Source organism: Sapajus apella, unplaced genomic scaffold (genome assembly GCF_009761245.1).
Source record: "Sapajus apella isolate SASKATOON/1434 unplaced genomic scaffold, GSC_monkey_1.0 scaffold22, whole genome shotgun sequence".
Taxonomy (NCBI): domain Eukaryota; kingdom Metazoa; phylum Chordata; class Mammalia; order Primates; family Cebidae; genus Sapajus; species Sapajus apella.
The window spans coordinates 4,972,917-4,990,046 of record NW_022436962.1 but is presented as its reverse complement, the minus strand read 5'-3'; the positions used below and the strand labels follow the sequence as shown (position 1 = coordinate 4,990,046).

Here is a 17,130-nt window from a genome sequence, read left to right as displayed (position 1 = left end):
GACCAGCTCCACGCCGGCCCCGGGCGTCCGTCCGTCGGTCCCGCGACCACTCCGACGTTCCACCCAGCGCTTGCGGCCTCGCGGCCCGGCAGGCCTGGGCTGCGATCAATGCGGCTTTGTCTGGGACGCCCACACCCCAGAGGCCGCTCCCGGGTCGGCAAATCGGAGCGCGGCCGGGGCGCGCGGGGGTGAGATAAGCGGCCATGTGACCCCACCTGGGCGGGCGGGGGAGGGGCGCCAGGTGAGGCGGCGGCCGGCGGGGCGCGGGCGGCCACGCGGGGCTCCTGCAGCATGGCTGTCAGCAGGAAGGACTGGTCCGCGCTGTCCAGGTGAGCGCCGGAGGGAGCCGGGCGGGGCGCGGGTTCCGCGGCGCGCCTTTGGGTCTCCTCTCCCCGGGCACCGGCCTCCTCCTGGCCTGGGACCCCGGCACCGAAGCCGGACCCTGGTCTTGCTGAGACTCGCGGGAGACAGGATTGGGGCCAAACGCGGGACCCCTGAGATTACAGGGTGGGTCTTCTCCCTTCCGGGCCTGAGGCTCCACACTGGGTGCTTGGGGAACGCTGACGCCCCCTGGGGTCTGGCCCCCCTGTGGAAGGTGGGGGCGGGAAGGAACGATTTGGGGGATTGTGGAGGTGTTCAGAAGTAACCTCCAAGCCTCATTCCTGAGAGAAGCCTCCCTCACTGCCCCCCTGTCTCTGGCAGAGAGGACCCCTGGGAGGTGTCCTACAGCCCTTCTTGGGAGTGGGAGCAGGCAGCGCCGCCTTGGAGGGGTCAGTGAAGAGGACTTGAGGGAAACAGACCCGTTTTCCACTAAGGAGGCTCAAAATCTCAGCATGGCATTTTGGGGTGGCGTCTGGGCAGGGAACCTTAAGATAGCTGCCATCCCCATCTGTGCTGCTGCATTCTGTATTTGTACACTGGTCCCTAAAGGGTCAGGGGATGAGGCATCCTATCCCTGCCTGCCGGACATCCCATCAGGGTCAGAGAGGCCTGGGGAAAGTGGGTGTTCAGAAGGCAGCACCCCTCGTGGAAAGTGGTGACCTCTAGCGACCCCGCTTGGAGCAACCCCACACCTCTCCCAAGAAGGCCCCCTGTGAGCATCTTCACTTCACTCCTCCACCTGGAGCCTCCCTCCCCCATCTTGTCCCTAAGGAATAGCCCAGCGCTGAAGCCTGCTCCTTTGATCTCTTTCTAGCCAGGCAGACACTGGCCTCTTGGCCACTTCCAGGTGGGCATTTGGGTCTTGAGCCAGGGCTCTCTCTGCAGGTGCAGATCAGCACCCTCCAGTGTCTGGGTCCTGCAGGCCTTCCCCATCAGGGCATCTTTCACAGGTTTTTCCAGTGCTCTAGGGCGTCCTCTACCCCACTCCTGCCCTCCTTTAAGGACTCCAGAACTACCTCATTGTCTCAGGATTAGCCTCTCTACGGCAGCTCATCCCTGGGGGCTGGGGGGCTACCTCCCCAGACCTTCAAGACCTCACCGTGCTCTGAAACACAGCTGCCCATTAACCCCTTTGCGGGAAGCCCATGGGGTCTAGAGAGGGGAAAAGGTAAGCCCCACGAATGGAGGGAACTCAGTGCTCTGGAAGAGAAACCCAGGCTGCTACAGAGGAAGGTCTGTGCTGAAGGTGCCGCTGAGGAGTCAAGGTCTTGGACTTTGCATGTGGGTCAGTGTGCCTGGGGGTTGATGTGGGAGTGTCTTTGCTTCTAGATGTGGGCCTACCTGTGCCTATGAATGTATGCTTATGTGTGTGTGTGTTGGGGGGGTACGTGTGGACAAATGTGTTTATGGCCTATGAAGGGATGAGACATCTGCGTGGGGAGTTGGTTCTTGTGTGGCTGAGTCTTGAGCTTGTCAGTCTGTGTGTGTTCAGTTTAAATGTTTATTGAAGACCTCAGTACTGTGCATTGGGATGAAAATACAAACCAGACACTCCTTCCTGAGAAGTTCATAGTCTGGTGGGATATATGTGATTTTGTGTCTGAAAGCAGGCCTGGATATGCATAGGGGGTGTGTGGGGGGGAGGCAGCTGGGGCACCGGAACTTTGGAAATGGGAGCAAGGTCTGGCCTAAGCTTGTCCACTGCTCAGATGGACATGGCCTCATGTGGCTGCAGCCAAGTTCCCATGAGATGTCCAGGGTAAGTGCTAGGGAGGCCCTGGGGAACCAGTCCTGCCACTGGGGCCCCTGGCCGGCCCTCCCTGCCCGGTCCCAGCCCTCATAGAGCCCCGTGGGCAGAAGCAGCTGCTGCCAACAGTCACCCTGATGAGGCACCTGGAACAGAGGACCGCTCCCGCTCTGCTCCCTGGGTGAACAACAAGCCTCAGCGGGCAGGCAGGAAAGGGCTGTGAGTCACTGTCAACGGAGCCTCCTGGGCTGGGGAGGACCGTGCTAGGGTGTGACAGCGTCATCCCAGGTGGGGAGGTGGGTGGGTAGCTGGGGGACAGCCTGCAGCCCATCCTTGGCATGAAGCAGAAATTCAAGTCTGCCAGTCCTGGGATGGGGCAGTGGGAGCTGGCTGGCTGGGTGCCCTGGTCAGAGGCCTTGTCCTTTTCTCCCTGGACTGGCCTGGTGACCAGTGAGGCTGGGCCAGGCCTGTCTGCAGGGGGTGAGGGGTGGATCTGAGAGTGCCTGGGACTGAACAGCCAGTGGTTAATCATTTCCCTGCCTGGGCCTTGAGCCGCCCTCCTACCTCCAATCATTGCCCTGGGTTCTTCCGACACCTCTCCCTAGAACTTTGGGGCTGGAAGAGACCTCAGTGACCCCCCCACAGTGACCATGCAGAAGGGGAGCCTGAGGCCTGCCCTGCTCAGCTGCAGATTGGCCAAGGTCATGGCCATGCCCACCCCCATCTCTCCTCTGCCCTCCCTTCCCTAACCTCAGCCCCCAAGATTTGCAAATTATGCTCCTTGAGCCCCAGGGTTCCACAAAATGCTTCTGGGACAGCCTTCTCACTCTCTCCCAGCTGTAGGCAGAGCAGCTGAGCCTTGATCCGCTGTATAATGGGCTTCTACCTGTGATTCAATTTGGGAAAATGGGTTCTACTGTTAAACGTGACTTTTAACAAACACTTCACTTAAATCCCTGCCCTCAGTTGCTGCAGAATACATGGAATTTAGACTTCAGGGAGAAAATTCCTGGCACAGACAAGCTCTCTAGCGGGTAGCAGGGCAGAATGTCCTTTAGAATTATTTAAGAGGAAAAGAGGATCCCCATCCCCAGAGGATGGAGTTAAAGTCTGGAGTGGGGAGGATAGCAGCATTATGTGGCATCACAGAGAGGGATGTGTGTCCCCAGATGAAGGCAGCAGGTGGGGAAAGTGTTGAGAGGGAAGGAGTGGTGGGCAGCTGTCTGGGGCTGTGCCCTCAGCTAGTAGGAGCAGCTGAGCCTCCCCAGGTTTCACCCTGACCTGGCTCTGGGGCTTGAAGGTCAGCGTTGCACTGGCCATGGGGTTTCCCCAAACCTCTACCTTCCCAGGCCGTGCCCTTGGGCCCAGCCTGTCCCTGGGTGGGGAATACCACACCTTCAGATGCCCTCTTGGCCTTCTGTTTCCTCCTCCAAATGTTGAGCCATTGAGCTCACTCTGGTTAGGGCCAGCCCTCCCTGGACATCCTGTTCTGGCACTTGGTATCATGGTTAAGGGTAGGTGATTTTGAGAGGCTGATATAGGTTTAAATCTTGGTTTCTTGTTTTTATTAGCTGTGGGATCTTGGAAAAGTTGTTAACTCTTTTGAGCCTCAGTTTCTTTATATACGAGATGGACAGAGTCTCACTCTGTCACCCAGGCTGGAGTGCAGTGGCACAATCTTGGCTCACTGCAACCTCTACCTCCTGGGTTCTGAGTGATTCTCATGCCTCAGCCCCCCAAGTAGCTGGGATTACAGGCGTGCACCACCACACCCAACTAATTTTTTCTCTTTTTAGTAGACATGGGGTTTCACCATGTTGCCCAGGCTGGTCTTGAACTCCTGGCCTCAAGTGATCTGCCTGCCTTGGCCTCCCAAAGTGCTGGGATTACAGGCGTGAGCCACCACGCCTGGCCAGTTGTTTTAAAGATGAATGCTAGGGATATTAGAACAGTTCCTGGTGTTAGAGCAAGCACTCCATGTTAGAGGGCTCACTCCCCACCTTATCCCTTTAGTTACTGATTTATTAATATTCACCGTGTTCAACAAGCGTCCAGCGCTGTTTTGAGTCCTCAGTTTTTTATTACTGGAGTTTCAACAGCTGCACCCACTGAGGCTCCTCCTGGGAACTGTCCTTTGCCCTTCCGTCTGGTCCATTTTTATTCTCATAACTTGTGCTTACTGGAGATAATATTTCTCCCCAGGGTTGGGTGGTGCTGCTGAAGGAGCTCATTTTTTGCCAGGTGTCAGGGCTGAAGGCAGCCCCATGCTTCCCAAGCAGCAGGGGTCGTGGCCACATCATCTTGGGTGAGCTGTGGGGTCTTAGTATAAAGCTTGGGGACCCTCAAGGTTGCCTGGATTCTGAGTCCTGCAGCCCAGCCCTGGAGACCCCCAGGACCAACCTGGGGAGAGAATCATTTCCAAGGAGACCAGGCTCTGAGTGTTCATGCACCATCTCGATCCTCACAGGAGGATAAATAGGCCACTTCCCCAAGGGCTGAGAGTGGCATGTGGGGGCTGGGTGGCTCAAGACCCAGGAATCCTGGAGGCTCCGCCTCCGCCAGCTGTGGGTGTGGTCAGGGGAGAGGCACTTTGGGCTTTGTGGGTCACTTTCCCCAGTATATGGATCCTTCAGCTTTGGGGGGCAGAGCTGTTTCCAGACTGTGGACAAGGGACAAGGGTGTATCCAGAGAAGCAGGGAGCTGGAGATGTGGCCTCATGTGAGCAGAAGTTGGCATTTCTGAGTCTGAATAAGAAAACCGAGGACAGGTGGGACTTTGGAGCCTGGCTCGTAAGAGGGCATCAGTTTGTGTGTAGCGAATGAAGGATGAATGAACAATGAATGTTCAATCTACAAATACCCAGAGCTCACAGGAGTCCTGCAGAGGCCCAGGGGAATCTTGTTTTAAGTTCCATGGCCAGGGTCAAAGGGGGAAAGCTGGATTTGGGCCCCTCTCCATCTCCCCTGAGGAAGTAGAGGTGTGACTGACAGGAGGGATTGAGGTTCTCACCAGGAGGAGCTGCCCTGCTGGCAGAATTGGGAGGGTCTGGAAGGTTCTCCTCCAAAGACACCTCCTTTCCCATGGTGATTGCCTTTGCCTGGCAGATTGCCTTTTGGGGAGGCGTGGGCTTTGTGCGCCTCAGCATCCAGGCAGAGGTTTGGCAATTCCTAGACAGGAGGAGAGCCCAGCGCGCCTGAAATGGACGTTTACTTGCTCTTCCACATTTGTCACCCCTGCTGGTGCCAGGCGCCGTGCTGGGCACTGGAGATGAAAGACACCCTGTCCTGTGGTTGTTTCCTTCACGGCAGGACAACTTCATCAGTCTCCTTTCTTTTTTTCTTATATAGAGATGGGGGACTCACTTTGTTGCTCAAGTTGGTCTCAAACTCCTAGCCTCCCACCTTGGCCTCCTAAAGTGCTGGGATTACAGGCCTGAGCCACCATGCCCAGGCAGTCAGTCTCTTCAGCCCTCTCAGACCTTCACTCTCCTTTGTTTGCTCATTTAAAAAAAAAAAAAAAAAAGCGAAACTTAAGATCTGTACATTTGTGTAACTTATACCTCAACTCAAACAAGCATTCCTTGAGCCCACATCCCCTCTAGCTACTGTCCCATTCTTTTTTTTTTTTGAGATGGAGTCTTGCTCTGTCGTCCAGGCTGGAATGCAGTGGTGTGATCTTGGCTCACTGCAACCTCCGCCTCCTGGGTTCAAGCGATTGTCCTGCGTCACCCTCCCTAGTACCTGGGATTACAAGCGCCTGCCATCATGCCTGGCTAATTTTTGTATTTTTAGTAGAGACTGGGTTTCCCCATGTTGGCCAGGCTGGTCTCAAACTCCTGACCTCATGTGATCCACCTGCCTCGGCCTCCCAGAGTGCTGGGATTACAGGTGTCAGCCGCTGCACCCAGTCACTACTGTCCCATTCTATTTGCTTCTCAAAAGAGTTGTTGCTGCTCACTAATTCCATTTACTGGTTTCCATTTACCCTTGCCAGCCTGCTCAGGCTCTGGCACACCCTGGCATTGCTTTTCCTGTGGCACCTGGCGCCTCTGTGCTCAACGATTCCGTCCTGGTCTCGTCCCCCTTGCAGCAGCATCTGACTGGGGCCCTCACTCCTCTGCTCATGCCAACACCTTCCTCTAGTTTCCTTCCAGCTTCCTGGCTGCAGCATCTTGATCTTTGCTTTTCACTGGTTTCTTCTCCTTCCGAACAAGCCAGAAGCACAGCTCTTCATCTCCCTCTTGTCCCTCCCTGCTACCACCCAACAGCCCACCACACTCCTTCCTCCCCTGGTCTTCCCCATCTTACTAATGGCAGCTCCAGGAATAGCTCAGGCCCAAAATCTAGCAGTTCTTGATTCTTCTCTTTTCCTCTCCCTCCTCCCACCCAGCATCCAACAGCAAACCCTTGTGGCTATTATCTTCAGAACTTTTCCTGAATCTATCACCTTTTCCCCGTGTTTTCTGTCACCACCCCAGTTCAAGCCACCATAGTTCTAGTTCTTGCCTGCATAACTGCAGGTGCCTTCTGACGGGTCCCCTGTTTCTCCTCTCCCCTGGCCCTGTCAATTTTTTTTCATACAGCAACCAGGGAGATTAAAAACAGAGCGATCCTATCACGTCGCTTCTCTGTGTACCACTCTCCAGCACACCTGGAGCCAAACCTAAGTCCTCTCCATGGTCTCCAAGGCCCTCTGCGCTGGCCTCACCTCCCTGTCCAGCTTTTCCGTGGGCCACTGCGGCCCCGGCTTCCCATCTTCCCCTGAATAGCCAGCTCCTCACATGTGGTCTCTGCACTGGCTGGATCCTCCTTCTGGAACACTGGCTGCCAGATCTCGCCCTGCTGCCTCCTCCTCATGAACCACGTCTCTCCGAGGGGGCTTCCCCACCCGGCCACCTTCTCTCATGTCACTCGCTTTGTGCCCTTGTCTAGTGACACTTTGCTGGTGCCATTTTGTTCATGGGCTGCTTTCCTTGCTCACAGTCTGACTCCCCCCATGCTGGATGTGTGCTCCGTGAAGGGAAAGGCCCTATTGGCTCATTTCTCGCTGTTTCCAGCCCATGGAATCATGCCTGGCACACAGTAGGTGCTCAAAAGTAATTCTTTAGTGAATACTGGCTCCATCCAGGGGATGCGGGACCTAGAAAAAACTCAGAGCGGTCATGTGGTTCATCCTTCTCATTTTACGAGGGAAAACTGACAAAGAGATATGGAAGTGACTTACCCGAGGGCAAAAAGACTTGAAACCAGACCACCTGACCCTGCCTTACCAAAGACTCCCTGAGGAATCGTTTAGGTCCTCCAGGAGGAGAGAGGCTCAGTGGGAACTAGGGCTGGGCAGCAGGAGAGGCTGGGGAGCAAAGACCAGAGAGTTTGGCATCTGGCAGTGGCAAGGGGAGGCCTTGCAGTCACTGCTGTAACTCTGGGAGGAAAGACAGAGGCCTTTTCTAGAACCTTCTAACCTGATTCGCAGACAATGCAGGGGGAGCCACAAGGAGGTGCTAGGAAGGGCTTCCCTGGCTGACTTTCACAGCCTGGTACTGCCCTGTGCACACCCTCTCCTGTCTCCCGGTGAAGCTCAGCCTCCCACCCCCAGCAAAACCTGAACCTCGGTTGCTCAGTACGTTCCCTCTGCCTGGACTGCCAGCAGCCCCGTTGAAAGCCCGTGTGTTCCCCGAGATGCAGCCCAGCTTCCTCTCTTCCGTGAGCCTTTTCTGATCATCCCGGCCTATAGCATTTGTTCTCTCACTCTGCAGAACAGCTTCTGCACTTTGGTGGGGGAGTTATTGGTGGACACACTACTTCTCTTTTTCACTAGATTGTCAGTATCTCCAGGGCAGAGACCCTGCCATGTTCTGTGACCCCCACACAGTTCCTGACATGGTGCTGGCCTGTCACAGTCACTCAACTTTCATTTGCTCTTTGGTTGGATTGGAAGGGGCAGGGTGGATGGAAGATGGGCTGGTGGGAGGTGGTGGGTGGATGGCAGGGCAGGTGGATAAAGATGGTGGAAACAGGTGGGTGGCTGAGTACATGGGTGTGTCAGCAAGCGGTAGATGGATAGACTGGTGGGGTTGGCTGGCTGCCTGTAGAATACCTGGTTGGCCCCATGAATGAAGAGCGACTGGGGCAAGAACCAAAAGTAGGATATGGGGTCCCCTTGCTCCCCAGACAAGTGAAAGTTGTCTGGATTTCCATCCAGATCTGTGGAGCTCCGTGGCTCAACTCTTTCCATGAAGCTTTTTCCATCTGAAAGGTGAGGGAGGCTCCACAAATCCCTGGAAAGTGAAGGGAAGGTGACATTAGAGCTTTTTCCAGGTGTGAGTCTTCCCTTCCCAAAAGCTAAGAAAATCCATGGGGAATTGAGTAACTGAGGAAATAGCTCCATGATTGTACTGAGGGTTATTACCTAAGAATCCCAGGGCCAAAAAGAGAAAGGCACTTGGCAAGTATATCTGTTTCCTTCAGGCAGGACCTGACCTGCCCTTCCACATTCCTGGTCACCCCCAGGGAAGGAGGCCCCCCATTCCCATCCTGGGGTCCACCATACAGTCTATCCCAGTGGTTCCTATCTGGGGTGACTTTGCCCCCCAGGGGACATTTGGCAATGTCGGGGAACATTTTGGGTGTCCCAGCTGGGGAATGTACTACTGGCACCCAGCAGGTAGAGGCTGGGGATGCGCCAGACATCCTGTGATCCAGGACAACCCCAGACACAGAACTGTCTGGCCAAAGTGTCAACGGTGCTGAGCGGGAGAAACCCGGGTCTAATCCAAAACGCTGCAGCTTTACTGGGAATTTAATAGATGTATAATTTGAACTGCATTTAAAATGTTAAGTTTTTTTTGAGACGGAGTTTCAGTCTTGTTGCCCAGGATGGAGTGCAATGGCACTTAGCTCACTACAACTTCCGACTCCCAGGTTCAAGCGATTCTCCTGCCTCAGCCGCCCTAGTAGCTGGGATTACAGGCATGTGCCACCACAGTAATTGCTGTCTGTGTTTTTAGTAGAGATAGAGCTTCACTGTGTCCTGATCTCAGGTGATCCACCTCCTCAGCCTTTCAAAGTACTGGGATGACAGGGGTGAAACACCACACCCAGCCTAAAATGTTAAGTTTTCGAGTAGTCACATTACAAAAGTAAAAAGCAGCCCAGCGCAGTGGCTCGTGCCTGTAATCCCAGCACTTCGGAAGGCTGAGTGAGGTGGGAAGATCGCTTGAGCCCAGGAGTCTAGGACCAGCCTGAGCAACATTGTGAGACTTCATTTCTACAAAAAATTTAAAAATTAACCAAGTGTAGTGATGCACGCCTGTAGTCCCAGCTACTTGAGAGGCTGAGGTGAGAGGATCACTTGAGCCCGGGAGGTGGCGGCTGTAGTGAGCTGTTTTTGTGCCACTGCACTCCAGTCTGGGCAACAGAGGGAGATCCTGTTTCAAAAAAAAAAAAAAAAAAGGCCGGGCGCAGTAGCTCATGTCTGTAATCCCAGCATTTTGGAAGGGAGGCAGTTCCTGACCAGCCTGGCCAACATGGCGAAACCCCATCGCTAATAAAAACACAAAAATTAGCCAAGTGTGGTGGTGCACCTCTGTAATCCCAGCTACTCGGGAGAGTGAGGCAGGAGAATTGCTTGAACCCGGGAGGCGAGGTTGCAGTGAGCCGAGATTGCGCCACTGCACTCCAGCCTGGGCGACAGGGCAAAACTCCGTCTAAAAAAAAGAAAAAAGAAATAAAAAAACAGGAAAGTAACAAAAGTAATCTTAATACTCTAGCTCATTTACCCCAATATATCAATAATATTACCATTTCAACATATAATCAATGTACACATTTTTTTCTTTCTTTTTTTCTTTTTGAAAGAGTCTCACTGTGTCACCCAGGCTAGAGTGCAGTGACACAATCTCGGCTCACTGCAACCTCTGCCTCCTGGGTTCAAGTGATTCCCATGCCTTGACCTCCCCAGTAGCTGGGACTACAGGTGCACGCCACCACACCCCAGTAATTTTTTATTTTTTGTGTTTTTAGTAGAGATGGGGTTTTGCCGTGTTGCTCAGGTTGGTCTTGAACTCCTGAGCTCAGGCAATCTGTCTGTCTTGGCCTCCTAAAATGCTAGGATTACAGGCATGCGCCTCCATGCCTGGCCAATGTACAGAGCTCTTAATGAGAGCTTTCACTGGTCTTCAAGATCCAGCGTGTATTTCACACGGCACGCCTCGGTTCACACCAGCCATGGTTCAAGCGCTTCCAACCTGCCTGTAGCCAGTGCAGGCCTGGAGGGCATTTGGTCTCTTCTCCCAGCCCCACAGGAGCCTGCCTCGGAAGGGTCCTGGGTTTCCCGGCGGTGCTGACTCTCTCATCCCCTCCCCTAGCCTTGCCCGGCAGCGGACTCTGGAGGATGAGGAGGAGCAGGAGCGCGAGCGCAGGCGGCGGCACCGCAACCTGAGCTCCACGACGCAGGATGAGGCTCCCAGGCTCAGCCAAAACGGAGACCGGCGGGCCTCTGCTTCTGAGAGGTAGGTGCTCAGGTTTCTATCCTGAGCGATGGGGATGGACCGGCTGCCTCAGACTAAGTGCAGCGTGTTCAGTCTTCCCAGGGCTCGGTGGCCCAGGACACGAGGCTGAAGGGTGTGAAGACGAACTCCAAGTTCCCCGCCGCCCCAGACTCAGTCCTGCCAGTCTCTACCGTCTTCATGACAAGCTGGCTACCGTTTGTTGAGAGCTTCCATGAGCCAGTGCTGTGCTGGACGTTTTATGGCCATAGCTTACGTAATGCTCACAATATCCCTGAGAGAGAGGTATTGTTAACCCATTTCACAGGTGGAGAAGCAGGGTTGAAGAGTGCTCAGGTGACTTGCTGAGATCATGTACCTCAAGAGTGGCAGGGCCAGAGTTTCCTTCCAGATCTGTTAAGCTCCCGCCTCTTTCCTTTATCCAGGCTGCCTGCCTCTAGCCCTGACCCTCTATAGTTCACTTCTTTTTTTTTTTTTGAGATGGAGTCTTGCTCTGTCACCCAGGCTGGAATGCAGTCAGCTTACTGCAACCTCCGCCTCCCAGGTTCAAGCAATGCTCCTGCCTCAGCCTCCCAAATAGCTGGGATTACTGGTACCTGCCACCACACCCAGCTAATTTTTGTATTTTTAGCAGAGATGGGGTTTCACTGTGTTGGCCAGGCTGGTCTCGAACTCCTGACCTCAGGTGATCCAACCTGCCTCGGCCTCTGGAAGTGCTGAGATTTCAGGCGTGTGCCACTGTGCCGGGCCTATAATTTACTCCTGAGGAGAACTCTGGGGCTAGTTTTGCCATCTAGATTTTGGGATTATGAGGCAGGGAAGAGCCTAGGTTTACTGAATGTCACTGACATGCCAGGACTGTGCTGGGCACTCTCATGAGTCTCGTTTTGCTTTCTAACAAGCCCAGTTAGCAGATTTGAAAACTGAGGCTCAGAGAGTAAGTTAACTCGCCTGAAATCACATGGAGAGCAGGGTGGTGAGGAAGGAAAAGAATCTCCTTGTGCTGGAGGCCAGATGCTGTGGGTTTTGGACAATCCTCTTATGTTACTTTAGTTTCTTCGGGTCCCCTGAGAAGGGAGAGCAGGGCTGTGCTGACCCTGTCCTCTCCTCCCTTCCCCTAGCCTTGCCCAGCAGCAGACTCTGGAGAATGTCCAGAGCTGGGCTGCACCAGTACCTTTGGCTGTCACCTAGTCTTGGCTGACCCACATAACTGACAGGAGTGTGGAATGGTGCATCGGAAGCCTTAGTTCTGCTCCCAGTTCCCCCACCAATTAGTTGCATGGCCTTGGCCACACCCCTGCACATCCCTAGTCTTGATCTAAGATCTAAGGGCAGTGACTGCGCTTATTCCTTTTGACCCCATGCCCCATGCAGACTCTGCACACATTAAAGTCATTATTCAGTCTGTTGACTACGTCTGAACATGGAGCAGTTGGGCTTCATAGGAATGTATAAGCTTTTAAAAGCATAGAGTGCTTTGTTCAGCTGATACCTTGGAAGTGCAGTATATCGAGTGGATACAGGTGGTGGTGAGCTGGGACAGCCAAGACCTGACTTCCTCACCTCCTCCTCGGTGGCCCTAGCAGCATCTCCTCTGGGTTAGGGAGACCCAGGATCCTTTCCACCTCTATCCTCTGATTCTGTCTCTCATCTTCTGACTCAGACTGCCGAGTGTGGAAGAAGCAGAAGTGCCCGAGCCACTGCCCCCAGCCTCCAAAGATGAGGACGAGGACATCCAGACCATCCTCAGAACGCGGCAGGAGCGGAGGCAGAGGCGGCAGGCGGTGGAGGCTGCACAGGCCCCCATCCTGGAGAGGCTGGAGGCAGACAAGGGGAGGGACAGCTTCAGCCCTGGGCAGGCCACACAGCAACCCCTGGTCCCCAGGAAGGAACCGGAGACCCCACCTCGCCGGAGACTGAGTCGTGAACAGCGGGGCCCCTGGGCCCTGGAGGAGGAGAGCTTGATGGGCAGGGAGCCAGGAGGGAGGAAGAAAGAGGTTCCAGAGAAGTCCCCAGTCTTGAAGGAATCCTCCACACCAGAAAAGATAGCACCCAAAAAGAGCCTGGTCTCTGAGAAAACCTCCATCTCCGAGAAGGGCCTGGCGTCAGAGAAGACATCCCTATCGGAGAAGACAGCAGTGTCAGAGAAAAGAAACAGCTCAGAGAAGTCTGATCTAGAAAAAAACAGTGTCTCCGAGAGGTCACTGGCCCCAAGGTTGGCACTGGGCTCAGGAAGAAGGCAAGTGTCTGAGAAAGCATCTATCTTCGAGAAGACACTGGCCTCAGAGAACAGCCCAACCACAGACGCCAAGCTGGCCCCAAAGAGGGCCACAGCCTCAGAGCAGCCCCTGGCGCAGGAACCTCCAGCCTCTGGCAGAAGCCCAGCCACCACCAAGGAGCAGAGAGGAAGGACCCTCCCTAGGAAGAACCTGCCCTCCTTGGCAGAGCAGGGGGCTTCGGACCCTCCGACTGTGGCCTCCCGCCTCCCACCCATCACACTCCAGGTTGGCAGTGTTCCATCCTTCCCACCCTTCCACCCTGCCACCTGACTGGCCCAGCTGGCCGGTCTCACCCAGGTGGTTCCTGGTTCCCTAGCTGCCTCCATCCTCCCACCTGCAGGCTGGCCTTAGCGTCTCTTCTCTCCCTGCCTGCTTCCAGCCATGGTCAGAGCAAGGACACTAAGACGGGCAGGCTGCTGGAGCTTAAAGGGTCACCAGCTGTGGGGCAGGGAGCCCCTGGTGCTTCCTACCACATCCTCGTCCAGGGCCTGGGCTACAGGATCCCAGCAGACTCGTGGGAAGCCTCAGATCCTTTTAGAAGCTCCCCTAGAAAGCTCTGCCTGGTGCCCTGCCCCCAAGGGAGTGTGTCAGCAAGCCACTGCCACAGCAGATGAAGGAGGCAGGAGAGAAGAAGGCACAAGGCTGTCTCACTCTCTGCTTCTTTCTGCAGCTCCTGGGGTGAGCCATGGGGTCTATGGCTGCCGGGGCCTAGTGGGCCCTAGACCTCTTGTGTGACACTCCCCCTGCTCCTTCCAGGTGAAAATCCCCAGCAAGGAGGAAGAGGCAGACATGTCCTCACCCACCCAGCGAACCTACAGCAGCTCCCTCAAACGCTCCAGCCCCAGGACCATCTCCTTTCGGGTGAGAGCCCTGGGCACCTCGGTCTGTGAGCCGCTGGAGGGCAAGCAGAGGAAGCCCGTATCCATTACAACACAAGAGCCTTAGGTTAGGTAGGAAGGTCCTCTGGATAGAGAGGAGCTTTGGATTTCCGTGGGTGGCCAGGAGCAGACCAGGCTGTATTCAGCAGAGGAGGTGAGTGACCTGGGAGGTGGGTGCCAATAAGCATGAGCAGCCCCACCTAGTGGGCAAAGCCAGGGCTGCAGAAAGGCTGGACATGCAGAGCTGGCCCTGGGCTGCAGGGAGGTCCACACCTGCCTTCATCTGTTCCCGACCTCACCTAGGAGGCCTGCCCAGGAGGGGAGGGGAGGAACGGAGAGCAGCAAGGCTCTCCCTGCTCTGACTGTCCCAATAGTACAAACTCTGTGGATTGGGGAAGTCTCAGCTTGCTTTGTCCCAGTGTTTGTTCTTAGTTCTTCTGTTCACTGGGTCATTCACTCATTCATTGGATATCATGCTTCTAGTGTGTGCCAGGCCCTGGAGGGGAGGCTGGAGGCCTGATAGTGACTGGTGCTCCCACAGAGCTCACGGGCAGTGGGAGGCAGATAGGAAACAGGTGCTTACAGTTGCCCTGAGAAGGAAGCCTGGGGAAAGGCTTCTGACTCAGATTAGTGGGTGGAAACCTGTGTCTTCAGATACAAATGCTGTTCTTTAAGGAAGGTTTATCCACATATTTCTTTGGTGGGGGTTGACCCCTGGTAGAAGGGGTGGGAAATCTGAGGAGGAGGAGGAGCAGGGGGAGGAGGAAGAGGACATGTCCTGAGAGCCGGGCTCCTCAGTCGAGGGGGCCACCGATTTCCCCAGGACTCCCACACACCAACACCTTTCCTTCTTATTTCAGATGAACCCCAGGAAAGACGGCTCAGAAACAACTCTAACTCGCAGGTGGGAGGCCTGGAGGCTCTGGTTTTTTCCTCTCTGGCCATGTTCAGGCTGTTTTCTGAGTACCTGTACCCACCCTCCTTGTGCCAGGCTGTGCCGTAGGGCACATGAGGGGAAGGCGTGGTCCTTGCCCAGGGCTCCGGATCTGGGGGGGGGAATGGGATTAATAGGAGGGACTCTGGCTGGATGAGATGGAACAAGGAGGGGAATGATTAGGGAGAGCTGCTTGGAGGAGGCAGGGCTTGGGTGGGGCTACAAAGGGAGAGGAGGATTTAGCCTTGAGGTTGGGAGAGGGAAAGGGGGCTTTCTGGGAGGGAGACCACGGACAGTGTAAGGGAGGGGAAGCCCCTGCTTCAGCAGGCCTGGTGGGGGGCTGCGGGTCTGCAGGTTTAACAAGGATTCCTGGGCTTGGTGATGTTGATGCGAGTAGCCTGAGGACTGTGCTTTGAAAAATAGCAAAACTGAAATAGGATCTGAGAAGCAGATGTGCTTATGTGTTAGGAATGTCATCCACTCATGCTGTATTCATCTGCCCCACGAACATTCAGGCTAGGCCTGGGGACTGGGGTGGGGACAGAGGAGGAGGAGTACAAAAAGCAATGACGAAGCTGCTGCCCTCAAGTGACTCATACTCACCCAGCGAACCTACAGCGGCTCTCTCAAACGTGAGACCATTACACCCTGGCCAAGCGGAGAGGGACAGAGGCACAGGAATGTGAATCCAGGGCTAGGAGCTCAGGAGTAGCTGCACCTGCTCAGCCTGTGAGAGCTGGGGAAGGTGTCATGGAGCAACTGATGTTCCCTGAACTAGTAGGAATGATGTTGAGGGAACTAGTAGAATTGATGTTCCCTGAACTAGTATAAAACTGGAGGGATAGCATTTTAAATAGAGGGAACAGCATGTGAGAAGGCAGAGTGAAGAGCGTGGTGTCCAGCTGGCTGGCATACTGGCATACTGTGGGGCTGGGGGGAAGGGGAGGGCCCAGATCACTGGAGCCTAGTGTGCTGTACCAAGGCCTGCGGGGTCTGAGCTGGAAGGACAGGATCCGAGGTAGGAGCAGCCTGGTGGAGAGCTCATGGTGGCCGGCCGGGAGAGCAGGTAGGTGGCGATTGCTGTGATGGGGAAGGTGAAAAGGAAGGGCCTGTTTCAGGAGTTGTTTTGCGGGGGAAATGATAAGGTGTGGAGGAGAAAGGAAGGAGGGACATCCTGGGGATGTCCTAGGAAATGGGAAGTTTCTCGGGAGTGGAGGGAAATCCCTGGAGTCTGTAAATTTCTCACCTTGGTCAAGTCAACACAGCCTGCTGTGTGATGGAGGGCCACGTTCTCTGCCACAGTGAGGACGTGTGATGGGGCTGCTCCTCAGGCCCGGGGGCAGGCCTGGTCTCCCTGGGTGTCTCACTCGGCTCCCCTGTTCTTTCATCCTGCAGCGCCAGCGTGAAGCTCCCAGCCAGCACAGTGAAGTTGGGAGAGAAGCTGGAGAGATATCACACGGCCATACGGGTGGGTGGGGGCTTCTGCGAGGGGCAGCGGGGCAGGAGGAGTAGTGGGCGTGGCTCTTGCCCCCCCCGCAGGGGTCAGCTGTTGGTGTTCTTGGTCCCCAGAGATCGGAATCCGTCAAGTCTCCGGGCTCCTCTCGCACTGAGTTCTTCGTGGCCCCTGCGGGTGTAGCCAGCAAGCGCCACCTCTTTGAGAAGGAACTGGCGGGTCAGAGTCGAGCGGAACCAGCCTCCAGCCGGAAGGTGAGGGGCTCAGACCCCACAGGGTCCTTAGGCTGATTAGCCTTGAGGTCTCTAAAACCTGAGTCTTGGCTGTGGCAGTGCTAGAAAACTCTGTTTTCGTATGTCAGTTAATGTTGGCAGAACCTTCACTTGAGTTCCCATTCACGTTCCTGAGCCTAACTCCTTAGCAGGGCACACAGCTTCCTGGGGGAAGGGGAGGGGTGCCCCGGGTATATGTGGCATGCACTGGATGCATACGGGAGTGAGGGAGAGTCCTATCCCGTTCCAGGGCCTCTGAACGTGCCTCGCTGCTGCCAAGGGCCCCAAACCCTGAGATGGAAGGTTCTCTTTTTAGGAGAATTTGAGGCTCTCAGGGGTTGTGACATCAAGGCTCAACCTGTGGATCAGCAGGACCCAGGAGTCCGGAGATCAGGACACCCAGGTGCCGTCACCCTTCCTGATGTCTCTTACTGTGGATTCTTTGTGGTGGGATGATCGGGGACAGAGGAGGGACAGCCGAGAGAGACTGAGTCATTTCAGCAGTGGAAACAGTGGGGGATGGATGGGCGTGTGGGTCAGACTTCAGCAGAGAGCAGGGGTGGGTCTGGGTTCCTTTTCTCTTTTGGGAAGAGAAAGGATATCCTGGGATGGCGGCTGGGCCTGGGGGATGCTGGGCCTGGGGGATGCTGGGCCTGGGGGATGCTGGGCCTGGGGGATGC

At 55.3% G+C, this 17,130-nt stretch overlaps 1 protein-coding gene across 2 annotated transcripts in view; it reads left to right on the top strand.

Annotated features, from left to right (window-relative positions):
- LAD1 (ladinin 1) overlaps positions 1 to 17,130 on the top strand; it is an 18,909-nt gene continuing 1,779 nt past the window's right edge. Inside the window, exons 1-8 of one of the 2 annotated variants that reach the window (XM_032288704.1) lie at positions 1 to 329; positions 10,494 to 10,637; positions 12,298 to 13,138; positions 13,670 to 13,774; positions 14,652 to 14,695; positions 16,121 to 16,193; positions 16,295 to 16,432; positions 16,767 to 16,853. In XM_032288704.1, the coding sequence (XP_032144595.1) occupies positions 292 to 329; positions 10,494 to 10,637; positions 12,298 to 13,138; positions 13,670 to 13,774; positions 14,652 to 14,695; positions 16,121 to 16,193; positions 16,295 to 16,432; positions 16,767 to 16,853 (1,470 nt within the window). In that variant the 5' untranslated portion in view covers positions 1 to 291. The remainder of the gene's footprint in view (positions 330 to 10,493; positions 10,638 to 12,297; positions 13,139 to 13,669; positions 13,775 to 14,651; positions 14,696 to 16,120; positions 16,194 to 16,294; positions 16,433 to 16,766; positions 16,854 to 17,130) is intronic. The other variant, XM_032288705.1, reaches the window with a different exon arrangement.